This window comes from Sander vitreus, chromosome 18, assembly GCF_031162955.1.
Source record: "Sander vitreus isolate 19-12246 chromosome 18, sanVit1, whole genome shotgun sequence".
NCBI classification, from domain to species: domain Eukaryota; kingdom Metazoa; phylum Chordata; class Actinopteri; order Perciformes; family Percidae; genus Sander; species Sander vitreus.
The window spans coordinates 16269538-16288578 of record NC_135872.1 but is presented as its reverse complement, the minus strand read 5'-3'; the positions used below and the strand labels follow the sequence as shown (position 1 = coordinate 16288578).

Sequence of the window (19041 nt, the reverse complement as noted above, 5' to 3'; positions counted from 1 at the left end):
AAATATTTGACCCACACCTCTTTCTTGCACTGCATTTCTATCTGCCACTCACTTCGCAGACAAACACACACACACACACACACACACACACACACACACACACACACACAGACACCACCATCACATTTCTTCATCTCCACGGGCGTCCTTTGATCTGCAGTGTGCAGGTTTGTTCAGAAGTCCTGCCTCTGCCTCCTTTGATCGTCCCGTCCTCTACCTTATTGTTTACTGAACTTAGACCGAGATCAAAGATTGCCCTGTGCCCCCACTTGAATGTTAACACCCCAGCCAATCCCACCAACACTATCAAACTGAGATTTATTCCTGTTAAGCAAGACAGCAGGATGATATATTTTTTTTAAATATTTCATACTCCTATAATCATCCATAATCCTCTTTTAGATGAACAGACACGGCAATGACCTCATTTAAGGCAGACAGATTAATATGTAGTTTCAGGCTTGGTCTGTGGTGCGGCTAATACAGTTAGACGGCCTTATGTTCCAACCTTGAGCCTGTGTGTGGTCAGATGGAGATTTAATAAAGAGGTTTATTAAGCCAGATGTTATTATCATTATTTGTTTATTTAAAAGAGACAATGCACATCAATTGACATTTTTTTTTACACTCAAAATGTAAATGTGCCAGAGTTAGCAAAAAAGCTCATTTTCGTCTGTAGTCCCTGGCAGGTCAACACATCATCATATACTACAGTACTACTAACCGGAGCAAAGTAAAATTCTGCCGCTGATGAGAAACTAGTCCCTCAAAATGTAATGCCGTCATTGAGATGCAAGGGTAGTTTTATTTCTAACATTATTCTTTCAACACAGACATTTACATCGATAGTCTGGCGTTATCATTTATTTGCCTCTGGTGTACTGTGGAGTGGGTAAGACTGTTTTTAGTGGCAGGCTAGCAGATACTGTTGACTTGCGCTAGCTTAGCACCAGCGAACTCTGCAACTGGAAGGACTGGATGAAAAGTGTTAAACGGTCTCCACTGATAAATAACACACTGGCTAACTTGGAAATGAGGTCCTATGTCCAAAATTCGGAACCACCCCTTTAATAAAAAAAGAATGCAAGAAAGATAGAATGCAAATTAAGAAAGAAGAGAAAAGAGAGAGGGACAAAATAAATAAATAAGTACAATACAAAGAAGGGCAGTACCTAGGATGAGTTAAACCAGCTTGTACGTGATGTTGTACGTCATATGCAGGATTATGAGATTTGGTCTTTAGTGTGTTAGCTTTGACATGTTGACATTTCTCAAGATTAAAAAAAAATAGTATTTGTGTGTTCATGTCAGCTTAAATGGATATCTGTCTGTTTGTATCTAGGCAATGACAAGGACGTGCGGAAAGGCCAAGTGCTGACCCTGCTGGCAGAGCAGGCTCTCCAGTGTCTGGACTTCAAGGCCTCCTACATCCACTGTCAGGACCTCATGGCTGCAGGTATGTAACATGTGGCACAGTACACAGGCAGGTAGTTGACAGAACTATTAGAGTGCACTGAAGCCTGTTAAAAATCTAATGTGAACTTCCCTCCTGCCTGTCTGCATTTTCCTTCATTATATTATATATATATATATATTTCAAATATCATTACATGATGATGGCAAAGCTTCCCCCAAAAACATTAATTATTTGCCAAATTCATTTGGATTTTTAACATTCTGGCGACAGAGCTCCACCATAGTCACTGTCATAAAAGTGATTATTTTTTTCTTTCTTTCCCGTTCTTCTCTTTGCCAACCTTTGGTTAGCTCTTCTTGTGAACGATGAAGTAGCAGCAGTTTCACGATCTTGGCTCATAGAAGGGACCGTGTCAATCAAAAGTGAAGGGTTCTTTTTTTTTTTTTTTTTTTTTTTATGCCAAGGAAATGCTGCAGAGCCCTGCTGGAGTTCCTGACTGACAAATCATAGACTATCATCCACTCACATACTGTCCACAGTCAGATTTAGGTTACACTGGTATTTAATAATCAAGATACAGTATAGCATCAAGATACAGTATAGCATCACGTCATTGCTTGATTTTCTGAACATATTTTGCTTGTACGTATTAAATTCCCAGTTATTATTTAGTATTGTATTGTATTCAGAGCTCATTGTCTTGAGTATTTCCTGTTTGTTTCCCTGACATTTCTCACCTTTTTATCCCCCCCTTTTGATTGGTCCGTCAAACGACAGGTAGAGGCTTCGATTGAAAATAAATGCCAGATTAGGTCTTAAAGGCATTGTATTTGTATTTACAAACCTGAATATCTTACTAGAAAGGAATACACACAGATTTTGAATCCACATGAACGTATCACCCTTATATAAGATACCCCAGTTTAGCAGCTATATTATGTAGCTGCTGGTATAAGGTGGCATCTATGTGCAAATCTAGTATCTATTATTGGCTGTAGACTGCTGGTTGGATAACATTTTATTCACTTGTTTGTGTTGACGTCTTGGAAAAGTGGTGATACTGCTAAACGGAGCTTTACCATCGAGTCAAACAGAGCAAACAGTTTTTAAGTTTTAAACAAATTCCCATTCCAGTCTAATGCCGCATTTCCACTGCATGGAATGGCTCTACTCAACTTGACTCACTCTTTTTTGGTTTTCTATTGGCAAAAGTTGTAGATAGTACCTGGTACGTTTTTTTTTTTTTGGTATCACCTTGGTGTAAGTTCCAAGCGAGCTGAGACAATACTAGAAGGTGGAGTTAAAAAACTGCAGACCTCTGATTGGTTAGTGAGTATCACTGGACATCCTGCACAAACCCGCCACAAACCCCACTCATCCCAGATTTAAAATAATGGCAGCCCGCAAAACTGCACCGTACACTACGCCATAGATATTAATATGCTACGAGTACACTACACCGCAGACTATTAGGGCCGTACAATTAATAAAAGGGCAGATGTTTCTCTGTTTTTTTTCCGATAATCAGAATCAGAATTAGAAAGGGCTTTATTGCCAAGTATGTTCTTGCACATACAAGGAATTTGTCATGGCGTTGTTGGTGCATGTCACACATTCTCAAATATAAGAAGGATAAAAAGAATATAAACAATATAAGTATAAACATATACACACAGTATGTATTAATAACGATAAAATAAATGTAAATAAATAATAACAGTTGTAAAAAGGAACGCTACAGCAGAGTAGGTACAGTGGCATGAGGAGCCAGAGGTGGGGTGTGGAGAGAGTCTAGTGGCGGAGGGGAAAAAACTGTTTATGTGGCGTGTGGTTGAGGTCCATCAGATGATGGACCTCAGCCTCCTGCCAGTGGGGAGTGGCTCAAAGAATTTGTGGCTGGGGTGGGAGGGGTCAGCCACAATCTTTCCAGCATGCTTCAGAGTCCTGGAGCGGCGGCAGATTGCAGCAAATCGCCTTTTCTGCAGACCGAATGACACGCTGCAGTCTGCCCTTGTCCTTGGCAGTGGCAGCAGCATATCAGATGGTGCTGGAGGATGTGAGGATTGACTCAATAATGGCTGTGTAGAAGTGCACCATCATTGTCTTTGGCAGGTTGAATTTCTTCAGCTGCCGCAGGAAGTACATCCTTTCTGGTGCTTTCTTGATGAGGGAGCTGATGTTCAGCTCCCACTTGAGGTCCTGGGAGATGGTAGTTCCCAGGAAGGGGAATGACTCCACAGTGTCAATTGTGGAGCCACAGAGGGTGATGGGGGCAGGTGGGGCTGGGTTCTTCCTGAAGTCCACAACCATCTCCCCTGTCTTTAGAGCGTTGAGCTCAAGGTTGTTTTGGTTGCACCAGGTCAGCAGGTGGTCAGCCTCCCACCTGTAGGCGGACTTGTCTCCATCGGAGATGAGTCCAATGAGGGAGGTGTCGTCCGCAAACTTCAGAAGCTTGACAGACTGGAGGTGCAACTGTTTGTGTACAAGGAGTAGAGCAGAGTATAAAGAACACAGCCCTGGGGGGATCCGGTACTGATGGTCTGTGAGTCGGACACGTGTTTCCCCAGCTTCACATGCTACTTCCTGTCAGACAGGAAGTCAGTGATCCACCTGCAGGTGGAGTCAGGCACACCAAGCTGGGAGAGCTTCTCCTGAAGCAGAGCCGGGATGATGGTGTTGAAGGCAGAGCTGAAGTTCACAAACAGGATCCTGGTGTAGGTTCCTGTGGAGTCCAGGTGCCAGAGAATGTAGTGGAGGGCCAAATTGACTGCATCATCTACAGACCTATTGGGGGTCCAGGAGGGGGTCATTGATGGCTTTGAGGTGAGAAAGCACAAGGCGCTCAAAGGACTTCATAACCACAGAAGTCTTTAAGTCCTGTGGTCCTTGGCTTTTTGGGAACAGGGATTATGGTTGAGGTCTTGAAGCAGGCTGGCACGTGGCATGTCTCCAGTGAGGTGTTGAAAATGTCTGTGAACACTGTAACAGTCTGTAACAGGATTCAGCGAGTGTCACGCTAAAGATGATGATTATGTCACGGCAGTATTTCTTGTTTTATGTTTGAGCTCTTTGGGGTTTCTTTAGGTTGGTGCCTGTAATGGTTAAGAACACAATGGTTAACGCTTAAGAATTCCTCGCTTTGGGTTTCTTACATCCTTCCTTGGATGGCCTAAAATGGAGGTTGAGTGACTTTGTGTCTGTTATGCACAAAAACAATAATTAGGACAACAATTTCACAATAATCTTCCAATCTAGACTGCCAACTCCTCAGAGTTTCCCTGAAGGGATTCAAAGTGGTCACTGCAAAGTTGATATTTTGTCTGATCCCGCTTCGTGTTACGCCACATAAAAATTAAAGTGAATACAATTTCCCTGAGTCTTCCCACAGTGCTGAGTAACGGGAGACAGCGTGGATGAGAAAAAGGTGTCTGGGAGAAAGAGAAGGTGTAATCAGATAAGCACCGGTGTTCTTTGTCTGCGAACACAGTGGGAATAATTGAATCTCCAAGAATTAAGTCAGGCTGCCGTGTTGCTTTTTGACTGTGATGAAGCTGGAACAAATGTGGCACAGTTATTACGATGCAATATTTTCTTCTTCGGGGAGAAGCATGTTTTAGACTTAAATGTATATTAATACCCTAAGGACTTGGAAGGTTAGACTTTATTGTTTCATCAATATCTCAACATTATATCCTCCACATCTGCAAATTCTTAGATTTCATGCAGCATGTGTGTGTGGGCTTTACCTTGTGTGTTTTTATGCCTCGGTCTTCTATCTAATTCAGAGTAGATTAGCAGTGATAGAAAGACATAGAGAGAGATAGAAAACGAAAACCACTTCTGCTCACCTATATTTGGTGATATGTTTGTGTGAACAGAGTCAATTTGTGTGTTTACATTTGACAGTTTGATCTTATATTTTGCTTCATCTCTCATTGCTGGGTAATATTTGTATCGATTCGTTTATCGCAGGTTGCTGTTATCTCCTGCACTAAAAACACCGTCCTTTTTTTTCTCCTTTCCTCTCTTACTCTGCCTTACCTCCCCCTTCTTGTTTGCTTCCAGGTTACAGTCCAGCGTGGGACGTGTGCAGTCTGCTCGGTCAGTGTGAGGGCTATGGCAACCTGGAGGCCCGGCAGGAGCTTTTAGCCTTCTCTCTCACCCACTGTCCCCCTGACAACATTCACGGCCTCCTGGCTGCCTCCAGTGACCTGCAAACCCAGGTCACTCTTTATCTCTTGTTATGATTATGATCAATATGGCTTTTTAAGTTCAAGTTCCACTTTATTTATCCTTAGAAAAGGAAATTTAGTGTGCAGCAGGATGTCTAAAAACACATACATAGAAACAGCACCACCAGATGCCAACAACATTGTAAACACAACACAGGACACACATGAACACATCAATGGAGACACTCCTTCCCCCAAAACCAATGACAGAATCCAATTGGACAGTACACAGGTACATCTGTTATAATGAACATGGACAGGAATAAATAAATAAATAATCACATACTATATAACATTTTCAAGAGATGTCAATCAAGTGAATTCAGGTTCCTAATAGCCACAGGAATAAAAGAATCCCTGGCACGTCTAGTTCTTAACATAGGTAGCTTAAAACAGCGACCTGAGGGCAGCAGATTAAACTCCCCAAAGAGTGGATGATCAGGGCAGGTTAAAGTTTGGTTAGCCTTACCCCTGACCCGTTTTTATTAGCCAGTTCGCAGTATATGTATTATTTATCTTTTTACTACTAGAGCCGATGCCAGTATTTTTTCATTATCTTAAAATTGGAAGAATGTTATGCAAAATAATCAGCTAAATATACAAACGACCATAACATGTAATTTGAGAGACCCAGTCAGCAGTGGAACCATAATTATTAACACTAATTGCTTATTAGTCAAATTGTAGTATGAATACTACGCTCTTAGTCTAGCCCACAACAAACAATCAAAATCCAACGTAGTTAATGCATCATATCATATCCTGTCCTATCTGAACAGCACTTTGTTTCATTTCAAATAAGTTCAATTCTGGTCACTTTTTCTTTTTATTATGTTTTTGGGTTGTCCGTCCCATTCTTGTGAGCGCTACATCTCAGGAAACTCTAGAAGGAATTTCTTAAAATTTGGCTCAAGGATGAACTGATTACATTTTGGTGGTCAATGGTCGCTATGACCTCACGTCCGTTCCTTTCTTGTGAACGCGATATCTCCATAACGCCATGTGGAAATTTCTTCAAATTTGGCACAAACATCCACTTGGACTTATGGAGGAACTGATTGGATTTTGGCCATAACTCAAGAATTTCTACACAAATTTTGACAACATTTCACACAAATATCTAATAGGATAAAATGACTAAGTGATGACATTTTATATCCAAAAGGAAGGGTCAGAGGTCAACTTCACTGTGACATCATAATGTTCTGCAAAAAACCCGCATTTCTGGCTATTTTTCAACGCCATAAGTCAGGAACAGAAGGGGGACATTTGGTCAGATACTGAATTGGTCACATACTAATCTTGAAACTGTGGTGATTATATAGATCTTCTGTGCTGCTTGGCTGAAGATCCAAAAAATACACTTAATACCTTTTATTAAATTCCTTCAAAGTCTGCACAGAAATGGACATAATCCTCAACTTGACTGGTTGGCGGACAAACACCGCGAGTTGGTCATTTTAGTTTCTTTTCTCTTTTAAGGATAACAGTGAAAATGTCTTTCTTTTTTTCACCATTGTGCTATTTGCCTTTCAATCATACCAAATAACAACATTTCAATTGATCCACGTAGCCAGTGAGATTGCTCTGCTCAAATAGCAGGTTGTATAATAGTATCATAGAAGTCTCAACTTTTGTTTTCCTTCTTCCTCTCTATTTTTTCCCTTTAGGTTTTGTACCAGGTAGTTAACTATCAAATGGAGCCTGTTATTACTGAGAGTGGACGAGAGGCCGACGAGACAGACTCTATAAAGGTTTGCGTGTGTTTTCTGTATGTTTTTCCTGCATGTTAATGTGCTTGCTCTTTGTCTGAGTTGTAGTCTCTTCTGCTATCCCTGTGCGGGTGTGTCTCTCTGCTTTTGTTTGGTTTGTGTGTTTTCCTATTGCTCCATATTTGATGAGGTGTAAATCTAGTGTTAAGGTTGCTCCGCTCGCTTGGTTTATTTATGCCTCCCCTTCTCTTCTCCTTCAGCACCGCCAGCTTTATGATGCCTTGAGTGGCTGTTAATGTTTCATGACTTGCATTGCATCCCCTTTGTGTGTGGATGGCTGCTCATTTGAAACTGTCTGTTGTCATTTTAGTGTTGTATTGATGTCCCTACTCCTCACTTGTGTATATTTAAGCCCTAGATGTGTGTGTGTGTGTGTGTGTCGGTGGGTGCATTTTTCAAACATCTTGAGTGTATGTGTGTTTGGGTTCTTTTCATTCCCTGACCCTCAATCCCCTGCCAAATAAAGTATTGATGAAAGGCACTAAACGATTTGGCCCCGGCCCACTGGCCCTCTAAATTTGGTTTTAAAATCCTTTTCAATTGTGCAGCAACCAACATACCATGAAAACTGTTGGCACCCTTTCAAAAATACCCCAAGAATGTAATTCACAGTACAATGCACCATTCCTTTGTTACATTTTGTTGATTTTAATGATAATGAAAACTTAGTTAGATGAGAAGATTGATACCACTCTCATGTCTGACTGTCAAACATGAAGCTACAGCTGGAAGCTGATTGGCTCTGTCCAGAGCTAACACAACCACCTACCAGCACTTCTAAAGCTCACTAGTTAAAACATTATATTTTGTTTCTTTAATCTGTACAAAAACCCAATTAAACAAATTGCCGTTTAATGGGGGTTATGTGCCAGACTATTTCTAGACTGGAAGCCATTCCCAGTCAACCAGCAGAAGTTTAAAACAGGGCACATAACCCCCCATAAAACGGTAAAATTACGTGTTTTACACTTAAAGGTGCTGTAGGTAGGATTGTGAAGATCCAGGACTTAGCCAAAAACATTGAACTTCGACAACTTCTCATTCCCTCGCCCCTTTCCGCTAAAGCCCAAAACGTTCTCCTAAGCCCCTCCCCCCTCAAGGGAGAATGAATGCGTGTGTATGAGCAATGATTGACATGCAGTTAGACACATCTATTTCATTTAGCTCTTCGCCAGAGAGCAAATAAGCATATTTCCCCAAATGCTTTTGCTTTAAGAAACAAGCAATTATGTTTGTGTAAAGGAATTATTAACTTAATGAAAATATTTGATTCAATAGTGTAATCTTCTTCAATAGGGTTTAAAAAAAATTGTGTTATGAATCTGCTCCACACTAACGTAGCACTACACAACCTAGTGCTTACTGTGTGACTTTTTGACACATTTTTTGTACAACTATTAATTGTATGTCTCTCTGGCAGGGCTTGCTGGGCTCTGTGCTGCCTAAATGGTGCATATTGTAATTCCCTTACGCAGAACACAAACAACACAAAGAGCCCTATGCTCATTAAAGTGCTCCTCTCAAGTACCTAATAAAAAAAAAAAACAGAACACAACCATGTCTAATGCCACACTGATTCTCAAGGGTCCACAGCTCCAAATTTGTCCTTTGGTCAAATATAACATTACAGATGTAGCGATCAGAGAAGCCCTGCTTTTTCATTTGTAAGGAAAAGGATTCAGAGGATTCTGTACTAATGCGGGATGTTTTCAAGTAATAGAGCTTCTACTACCACAAAGATACGAGAGTGACACACTAGAATAACGTGGCCGTCATGTTTTTTATCCATCCTTTTACCTCTGTCATCCGCTTGGCCCCAGGCCTGCGCTCCCTCTGTAGGCTCTCCTGTGGGGGCAGCGGGGGACCTGCTGCACAGGACTACAGCTAAGACCATGGAGGTGCTGACCACTACAGGATTGACCACCAAGGCTGTACTGACCGCAGTCAGCGACCACCGCTGGTGGAAGGAATCACTCAACTACCTTCGGCCGCTGCAAGTAAGAACACTTTGGTTCATTTATGTGATCTGGTTTTCTATATCAGGGGCAATAAAGGGCCTAATGAATTAACTAACAAACTAACTTCTGTTGTGTGTGTGGTTTTTATGTGTTGAATTGACAGTAGTGTGCTGTAAAAGGCATGATCAAGCAGCCAACAATAACAGAGCAATGATTTGCTTTATGCATGTTTTTTTTTTAACTCTACTGGTTCCTGAGTGACACAGCATGTGTGTTTCACCGTGTGTGTGTGTGTGTGTGTGTGTGTGTGTGTGTGTGTGTGAGAAAAGGCACAGTTACATGTCAGCCCCTGCCGCCATATCTCACACGCTCTTGCACACAGACTTTATAGGCCTCATCCAAAAAACAACCAATCAAAAGCTCATCTCTTGCATAATTAATTGTCCCGCCTATTGAATATTTCATAATCTGGCGGTTGCTGGCGGCTGGACTGCCTCGGCGGTCGACGGGGTGGGGATTAATGGCGTCCTGGTCCCAGCAGCGTTTTGGGAGGGCAGTTCATGGTCGCAAGTTTCTTAGGCAAGAGAAAAACCGAGAGGATGTGAGCTTTGGGACAGAGAGAGATGACAGTGCTGTGGGCATGTTGTGAAAGTTTAATGATGTTTTGATGGATCCTTAGGGTCACGGTGCAGGAGCCACTAGTCAGGATGGGGCGTGTGAGAACTCCAACCTGCAGCGTCAAGGCTGCAGCCCTTTTTATCAGGAACTCATTGATGATCCCTGTGTAGAACTGGTGAGTGGCTGAGGACTCGTGTGTCTTGTAGCTCATTATTTTTCTTCCATTTAAATCCCTGTTGTCCTTTTTTTCCTCCTGTTTTTACCTCATGTCACCATATTAAATTACTAAAAAAAATGCCAGAGTAGGTTTATGATTTAAGGCGTTTAATTAGATTTATTTTCTCCTATGACTTAGAAATTCCTTCAAAATTAATATTGATTTCAGACTAAGTAGTTTTAATGCCAAAAGCATTTTCGGAAGTGCTAACAGTGCTTTTCAGGGAAAGAAGGATAAACTAAAGAGTGATGGTACAATAACAGCGAACAAAATTGGACATGTGGTCGAAAATATAACACTAACAGAAGAAGTACTATATGTATTAGATGGAGGGGCAGATATGAATACCATAAAACTTCAAAAGCAAAGGATGTCGACAGAAGGAGTTATGGAAGTAGAAAAGACAAAAGTAAGAAAAGGAGTAGTTTGACCTTTATGCCTAGAAAATGGTTGCCCTGGGCTTTATAATCCCAGACACAAATCATGTGGATAGCTAAAAGAGTGGATGCAAGGGGAAACAGAGAAGGCCGATACATCTCTTCTCATGACATTTTAATAGGCCTCTCCAAATCCCTTCCTTCGCTCCATCCCCAGCGTTCATCTATCTTCCATCATCCATCTACCAATAATGGCTCCCCACGTCCATCTGTCTATGAGCCGCCTGATCAATGGGATTGGTTCTTACCTTAACTGTTCCAATGACGGAAGTGGGGAGGGAGGGAGGAGAGGCTGATTGAGAGACAAATGCAACAAGACAGAAAGATGGATAGAGTGAGAGCGGCAAAGATAGACAGGAAACATTGCGTGTTGAAGCGACAGCTCTGGGGATTGCGAGATCTCAGAACTCATTGTTCACTTCTCAGACAGAATCCTATAAATGAATCAGTAGGCTCTGTCTTAAAAGGCTTTATTTAGCTCTGAAGTTCATTTGTTTACTCCATCTGTCATATCCTTAATCACAGTCACCTTAATCACATCTCTGTGTGTCATTTTCTGATCTGCTCTTCTAAGTGTTGGGATTCCCTCGGAACAATGACTAGTATTAGGTAGTCATTCATCACTCTCTCTTCTCTGTTCTCGCTCTCAGAGTCTAGATGTGTACTCGTCCTACAAAGACATGCCTCAGGAAAACTTTGCTGAGGTTTTGCTGAGGACCAGCAAAATGGCTGAGGCCAAAACTGAAGGAAAAACCCTGTTTCCTGCTACGGAGGGTAAGCATTCAGAAACACAAATGACACATAGTTACACCCACACACCCACAGTGACACCCACAGGTACTTGTCTAGATAAAGTGTAGATATAAATATTAATGATACCACATACTGTATATTTTAATTCCATATTGGTAGCCCCAGACTACTTTTAGAATCAGGTAGAATTTCTGCCAGATCGGTCACTTTAAGTCGGCTCTAACACAGCTTGAGATGTTCCACGGTCCGAATTCCCACGCCAGAAAGTCAGAAAATCTGTTATAGACTGTAGTGAGATTGTTTTAAATAACATCGTAGTGCTTTACGTGTTGTTGCCACTGAGACAGTGCTGTGATAGAAATAAAATTGAACTTTGCTGCAGAACAGACAGACCATATTTTCTGCATCTACCAGCCATCTGCAGCTCCATATTTTTCATTTTTCTTCATGCTTTCTCTACATAGTAGAATTGCACAAGGTTGATGCTAGAACGGATGGTCAGGAGGGACGGGCAAAGGCATGACCTGCTCTCCCTCTGATCGGCTTACCCTGATATTCTTGCCTTAACCTAACCAACGAAGGCAACGAGTACTAGCCAATCAGAGGTGGGTCATGAACTTTCTTGAAATTGTCAATGTGCAAAACCAATCAAGGCTTCCATTTCTAAGTTCAGTGTGACTGCCAGCGTTGTGGCAGGTTGATTGATCCATACAGTGTGAGCGAAGAAGTTGTACATTTTGGTTGTGTAGGAAGACTAATCAAAACATGTAGTGTAAGTTTAGTGCAACCTTTGGGCTAATCAGGGCCTAAATATCTATCTTAATTTCACAAGCTTTTGTTGTGCAGTTGGAATATTTTGTGACCCATTGTTACATTGACTTAGCAAACTCTCGCACGTCGGCTAATGAGCTTTTCCTGAATTTAGAAATGCTTTTCTTTTTCTTTTTTAATTCACAAATTCTAAAAAAAAAAAAAGCACTTGGAAAGTGCTTTCTAAGTGTTAAAGATAGATCGAGTGAGTGTTGTGTAACTTGAGCTGTTTCGTAGTGCCCTGTCTCAGTGAAGCTGTGGTGTTTGCAGAAAGCGCAGTGTGGTTCGCTCCCCTCCCTTCCGCCTGTCTCCTCATCCGTCTAGCCAGGGAGCCCATATGTGGTGGACTAGGGGACAACATGGGAAGAATAGCCTCACATTGATTAATTAATGTATTCCCACGCATCCCACGGCAACAGTAAATAATGACGCGTCACCACAGCGATACCAGAGAGATTGCATCAAGTCAAAACATCAAGGCCATGCTGCGTGATGGATCACAGCTGCTCGCCAAAATCAATGCCACTACAAAAATAAAGAGAAAATGTATGTGTGTGTGAATACTAATACAGGGACACTGAGGAATGTGAGACGCACACTTTGACCATGGATTGCTAATGCGTCGATATGCATACACACATCTCTCTCTCTCTCTCTCTCACACACACACACACACACACACACACATTCTACCAAATCCTCTCTCTCTTTCTCGCTGCTGTTGTCTTTCAAATGAATATCTCTCTTCTTAAAAGTCACCTTCCATTCGGAGCTGCCACCGAGTGCGACGTGTCGGGAAAGAGAAAAGCCGGTCTGAACGGCATCAACGTCCGATAACAACCCTTCGATTAATGACTCGCGTATCGGCCCGCCACGCCGGCTGTCCTCAAAAAACAAACTAAGAGATGGCCTTTAAGAAAATAAATATATTGATTTTTCACCTGGCCCAGATAAGGTGGAGGTAATTAATGATGACACAAGTGGAAAGTAACTCAATGGGATTGAGCTGAGTAAGGTGCTGAAACGGGCACTTGGTGTGAGGGGAAACAGAGACACACACACACACACACACACACACACACACACACACACACACACACACAAAAACACAAACAGCATGAAGTGCTGCCATTGGCCGCAAGTTGACCAGGTCATAATCAGTTGTTTTTCACATTGCCTTCACAGGTGAAATAGTAATAAGTCACTGTCTCACTATCCAACAACCGATTTAGCTGACACAGGAGCAGGAGTGTGTATGTATGTTTGGAGGCACACGCATGCACAAACATACACAGTCTCACACACCCACACTCCTCTACGTGGTGTCTCTTTATCACTCTCTCCCTCACAAGCAGAAGTACTGTATGGTTTTAAGTCAGGGTTATCTATTCTGTGTGTGTGTGTGTTTACCCCTCTGGTAATTCCTGTCCCGATGGTATCAGTAGCTTTAGAGAGGCGTGTAATCAGCTCATTTTGAGGTGTAGCTCATTGGGGGGGGGGGGGGGGGGATAAAAGGCCATCCCTCTGCCCAAAGCTCCGTCTAGACTCCAAATCCCATCAGCCCTAGGGACACCGAAAAAATGTCACAATTCCATATTACTAACTAAAAAAATGGAAAAAACATTGGACAAATGTCAAAATCAAGTGTGCTAAAATTAGTATGCATACTAAAAAATGCTTGATTGTTCAACCTTGTTTTAGGTCGATCCATACCATTGTCCCACAAATCAATGCCCGAATTAAACATTGTTAGAACAGTTTTTGTTTTCTTTGTGAGGTTGCGTAATTGGCTGTAGCATTCCAAAGTTTTAGTTTGATTTGTGTCCATTGGCACACATTTTGTATTATTTTTTGTTTGTACTCGACAGTTTTAAGTATAATATGTAACATTTCTGCATTGAAATCTCTTAAAACGATGATATTAAATGCTGTGAACTTACATTATACCAAAGGTTTCCAACAGTGTTCAAACCTAGATAAATGTTTAATTTCAAGGTAAAAGTACATTACATTTGGTCACCTGTCAATGGCATCATATCCTTAGTTGCTCTAAATTTTAGGTGAGATGAAATGTAAGAGTCATTTTAAATCATGCAATGTCACAGAATTACACTTACAGTAGTAACCGTAATACAGCATTTTGTCTGCCACACAGCAAAATTTTGTTTCATTAATTGCATGTCAGTTTGTAACAATCCAGTAGTGACGTAAATTGTTGACACCCCGCGGTCCCTCTGCCTCACCTCCCCGGCACTAGAAAACTTTACCAGGAGGAGAGCAACAGCTCCGGAGACAGACCTCCAGTTAGCCGCTGTACAGTAACAACTCCAATTCAGCCAGCGCAAACCCCAGCCTCCTGGGTCTAACCAGCAACAGAATGTTTGCTGGTCCGGCGGGGAGTCGGGGCGTTCTGGGATCAGACCTCGGCTGAATTTGTGTTGCTAACTGAAGGTCCATGTCCCCCCCGACGGTCAGCTACCACCGCAAATAGAATGTGATTCTGTGGGAAAAACTGCGGCTATTTCATTAGAATGACATGACATAACGTAAATAAATGTGACTAACATAACGTGAATACAACTTAAATACATTAACTCGTCCGTGAACATTATTTCTGCCGGATTCACGTCAGATAGATTTTAATTGGCAATGTTGGTTGTTTAACAATGAAGACAACAACTCCCATGATCCCACGCTACTTTACAGCATCACCAAAGTTCATCCTTTGTTATTGTTTTGATTGAGAGACTCCTCGGGTCCGTTTCAGGAAGGAGGTTTAACAAACTCTGAGTCTAACCCTGAACTCTGAGTTGATTTACCCTGAGATGGAAACTCAGAGTTTTTGGTTCCAGAACAGCTGATTTGAGTTGGTTCAATCTACTCGGAGTAGGTTCACTCAGAGTTAAGCGCATGCACCACCACAATAAAAAGGCAGCATGAATGGAGCCATGATACTACGATTCACCATGGTAACAACCACAAACAAACGGGTCGGCGGAAATACTCATGCGCACAAACAGCGAGTTTGAACATGTATTTAGTTAAAAAAAAAAAAAAAGCAACACAACGGCTGCTGTAAAATAGCGAGAATTGCTGTGGGAGAAAATTGCCGCATGAGTCAATGCGTAAGCTCTAATATAATGTATTAATTTCAGATTTAATCACAGGTAACCTATAATATTACTGGTGAAAACTGGAATGGTAGTAGGCTGCACCTATAATTTAATTTAGGTGCAATCCTGCGGGCGAAAAAAGTAAACGACTACTAAACCCATTCTGAGGTTGCAGCACCATCATTAACAGAATTATGATTTACAATCATTTATTTATTTTTAATGTCTCTTACTGGTTTGTTTTCAGGGAACTCTAATCGTTTAAAACACGTTTCAGAGCGAGTCATATTCTTCTGATGGCGCTACAGTGGCTTTACTAATATGCGCCGCATCACCAGTGTTGTAAAGAAAACTGCCGTTTGCAAAAAACATAATGTTACACAAAGAATGTGCTGGAATGTAACGCATGTCCACGATAGGTGACGTTAGTGATATGAGGACGAATAAGGTTATGTAGGCTACATGACTGATAGAAGAAAAACGATATCGCTCAAATAGGTAGTTATGGAAATGAAAATACATCTATAGTCGGAGCCTCAATATCATCTTCTGACGTATGTTTAATTCCCTGCGAAGTAATACAGCTTCTTCATCAACGGATCGTCTACTCAAGTAAATGTCATGTTTGTAACAAAAACGTTTTATAGTCTGCCTAACATGGTTAATAAACCAGACACTGTTTTTTTTATTCATACCGATAACAAACTGCGCTAAAATGCGCCTGATACAGACTGAATGAATGAATGAGGAAATGAAAGAGGGCTGTGTCAGAGGGAGGAGACTGAGACAAACTCGAGGTCTCTTGAAGAAAACCTGCTCCCGACCAGGTTAGGTTCACAGGCTCAGTTACCATAGTAACTGACTCTGAGGTTAAGTTACCTCTCTTTCTGAAATGGGCTGGAGTTGCCCCTCTCTCTCAGGTTTGATTAACCTCCCTTTCTGAAACGGAAAACCCAGAGTTTCCCTCATCTCAGGGTTAACAAACTCAGAGTTTTCACTAAACCTGCTTTCTGAAATGGACCCCTAGTGGCAGAAAGTACATACACAACATTCCGGAATAGGAGAGAAACAATGGTTTTTTTTCAAACCATTCACAATCTTCTTGGGCGGCGCTAAGTGCCAGATGCAGGTACGGTGCCTCTGCAAAATAGACTCGAGAAGGAATTTTGGTGAAACGTGCACATTGGGAGGCGTGCTCTGGAATTAGAATGGCTGTCGAGTGTGTGATGACAATTTTACTCCAAAAAAAAAAAAAAGATAAATATAATTTGATTGTCGGTTCTAGCTCGGAGGATGTTTCCCGAATTGACCGGAGTTTAGAATGCCAACACAAAGAAAGTGTGAGACGAGGGACGTCAGGCCGGAAATGAGGGACATCCGGCAGACCCTCCAGCGGCACCGGAACAATCCTGTGAATGAAACGTCGTTGATATAGACTACATTCAACATGACCTGCTCGGCCAGATTAGTGTTTCAAACAGACAAGCCAAAACCAGTTAAACAAAGATAATTGGGGATACTTATAATCAACCTCCTCTGCCTGTCAATGCCGTCAATATGCATAAGCTAATTTGACATTCAGGGGATTCAACTTTAAAGTGCACTTATATAAAGTTTGGACTCATCTGGAGAGCACTTATTAGAAGTGGGCATGTACTTACTCTTTGAATAATGAATAATTCCTGTGCAATACACCATACGCGCACATACACGCGCAGACATGCACACACAACCACAGACATTTGTACATAGCGTATGCAAACAGACGCACACAGACATGAACGCATAAGCCCAGCAAGAAGATGGTCAGAATCCAAGAAGTCCGTTTTTTTTTAATGACGCTTCTTGACTTTGTCTCCCACTTTTCTTCTCATATCCCTCTATTTTTACCGTCCCTCTCTTATGTCTGGCCCACAGAGAGGTGTATTCTGACAGGCACTGTCGTCTGTATTCAGCAAACGTGGGATGGATGAAACTCGTCTAAGAGGGGAAGGTTGGATGTTAATCCTCAGTGCTTTAGTTAAATTATTTTCTTTACTCTCGCTCTCTCTCTCTCTCTCTCTCTCTCTCTCTCTCTCTCTCTCTCTCTCTCTCTCTCTCTCCATCCTTCCATCCTTTTCCAGTTTTGCTGCAGCTGGCCAACGATGCATTTCCTAGGGACATGATGCTGGCTCTGTCCTACTTACTGGCCCTTCCTCAGGTAGGTGGACACAGTTGTACACACTCACACACACACACTCACACAAACTTTTAGACACACATACAAACAGGTTCTGGTAATGTGTGATTGTATTTCCCTCAGCCGTTCTGGCAAATGGCTGAGTGAATCCATATTCTCTACTGATCCCTTAACTTTTTTAGATGAGCTATTGTGTTAGACAGTTTGCATCGTCAGTCTGTCAAATCAAAGTCACACTTAAAAGGCACTGGAGTAGTGTTGCTGAATGACTTATAACAGTAGCAGTTTCATTAAAAGCATGATATTGTGACGGTCTCAGATCGATCGTCATACAATACAGGACACTTTATATCTCACATAGTTTCATGTCTCCCTCAAGTCAATCAACATTTACACATACTGGGCGCCTGGATATTTCAGTTGGTAGAGTGGGCACCCATATATAGAGGTTTACTCCTCGACGCAGCGGGCCCAGGTTCAACTCCGACCTGCGGCCCTTTGCTGCATGTCATTCCCCCTCTCTCTCCCCTTTCATTTCTTAAGCTGTCCTGTCAAATAAAGGCCTAAAAATTATCTAAAAAAAAACCTTTACACATACTATAAGCATTCCTACAATGCAATATGTTGTCCCAGCTGTCAGAGGAGCAGTCAATGTATTGTGTTAGCTAAGAAAATGAAATATAAGAAAAAGAAACCTACTGCAGTAGATTGTGTTCAAGTGGCGGAACTGAGATCCCTCATGAGTCTCAAACACTTGCACCATATTCAGTGTAATTCTAAACTGCTGGAGTGGATATTACATAGCTATTACTTCAAGAGCTTGTTAATGCCACTCGCATAAGACTGACGTTACGACAAACTGACTGAGTTTGACACAGTGAAACACAGGGTTTGGTCTACTGAACTGCTTATTTTTGGACATTATGAACTGAACTGTGCGGTATTTTTAATTGAACGGGTTAAGTATTAGAATCAAGGAAGTGGAGTATATTTGCATTTGCATATCTTTCCATCCAGGTACTAGATGCCAACAGGTGTTTTGAGAAGCAGTGTCACTCTGCCTTGTCGCTCCAGCTGGCTGCCTACTACTACTCCCTGCAGATCTACTCCCTCCTCATACCTTGCTTCAAGGACAAGAACCACACTCTCTACCAGGTTAGCATGGAACACCAATTATGTGTGTGGGTGGTTGCATGAATTGGAGGTTTTGGGTCGTACACTATGCTGAGGTGGGAGGTGTAAGTTTCAGTGCTCCTCCAAGTGAAGACGAGAGAAATACAACAATACATGTTATATGAAACAAAGGCTTTAACTACTCTCTCAACATCAGGTAATGACAAAAGAGTTTCTAAAGGATGAAAAGATGCATTGTTTTAACGTGAATTTCAAATAAGTGCTGACTGCCAAACATGAGAGGAGAGACATAGCTGGGTATTATCAGTAAGGAGGATATTAAGATAATAGTTTGAGCTGTGTTAAGTTATTATGGAACAAGCAGTCATGTCCAGCTCTGTAAAAGTATAAATGAGCGTGTC

The 19041-nt window shown here is 41.8% G+C and overlaps 1 protein-coding gene across 1 annotated transcript in view; it reads left to right on the top strand.

Moving 5' to 3' along the window:
- nbas (NBAS subunit of NRZ tethering complex) overlaps positions 1–19041 on the top strand; it is a 173039-nt gene that overhangs the window by 67575 nt on the left and 86423 nt on the right. Inside the window, exons 34-41 of the mRNA XM_078275300.1 lie at positions 1343–1456; positions 5483–5640; positions 7320–7403; positions 9242–9418; positions 10059–10172; positions 11302–11425; positions 17451–17527; positions 18524–18661. Of these exons, the coding sequence (XP_078131426.1) occupies positions 1343–1456; positions 5483–5640; positions 7320–7403; positions 9242–9418; positions 10059–10172; positions 11302–11425; positions 17451–17527; positions 18524–18661 (986 nt within the window). The remainder of the gene's footprint in view (positions 1–1342; positions 1457–5482; positions 5641–7319; positions 7404–9241; positions 9419–10058; positions 10173–11301; positions 11426–17450; positions 17528–18523; positions 18662–19041) is intronic.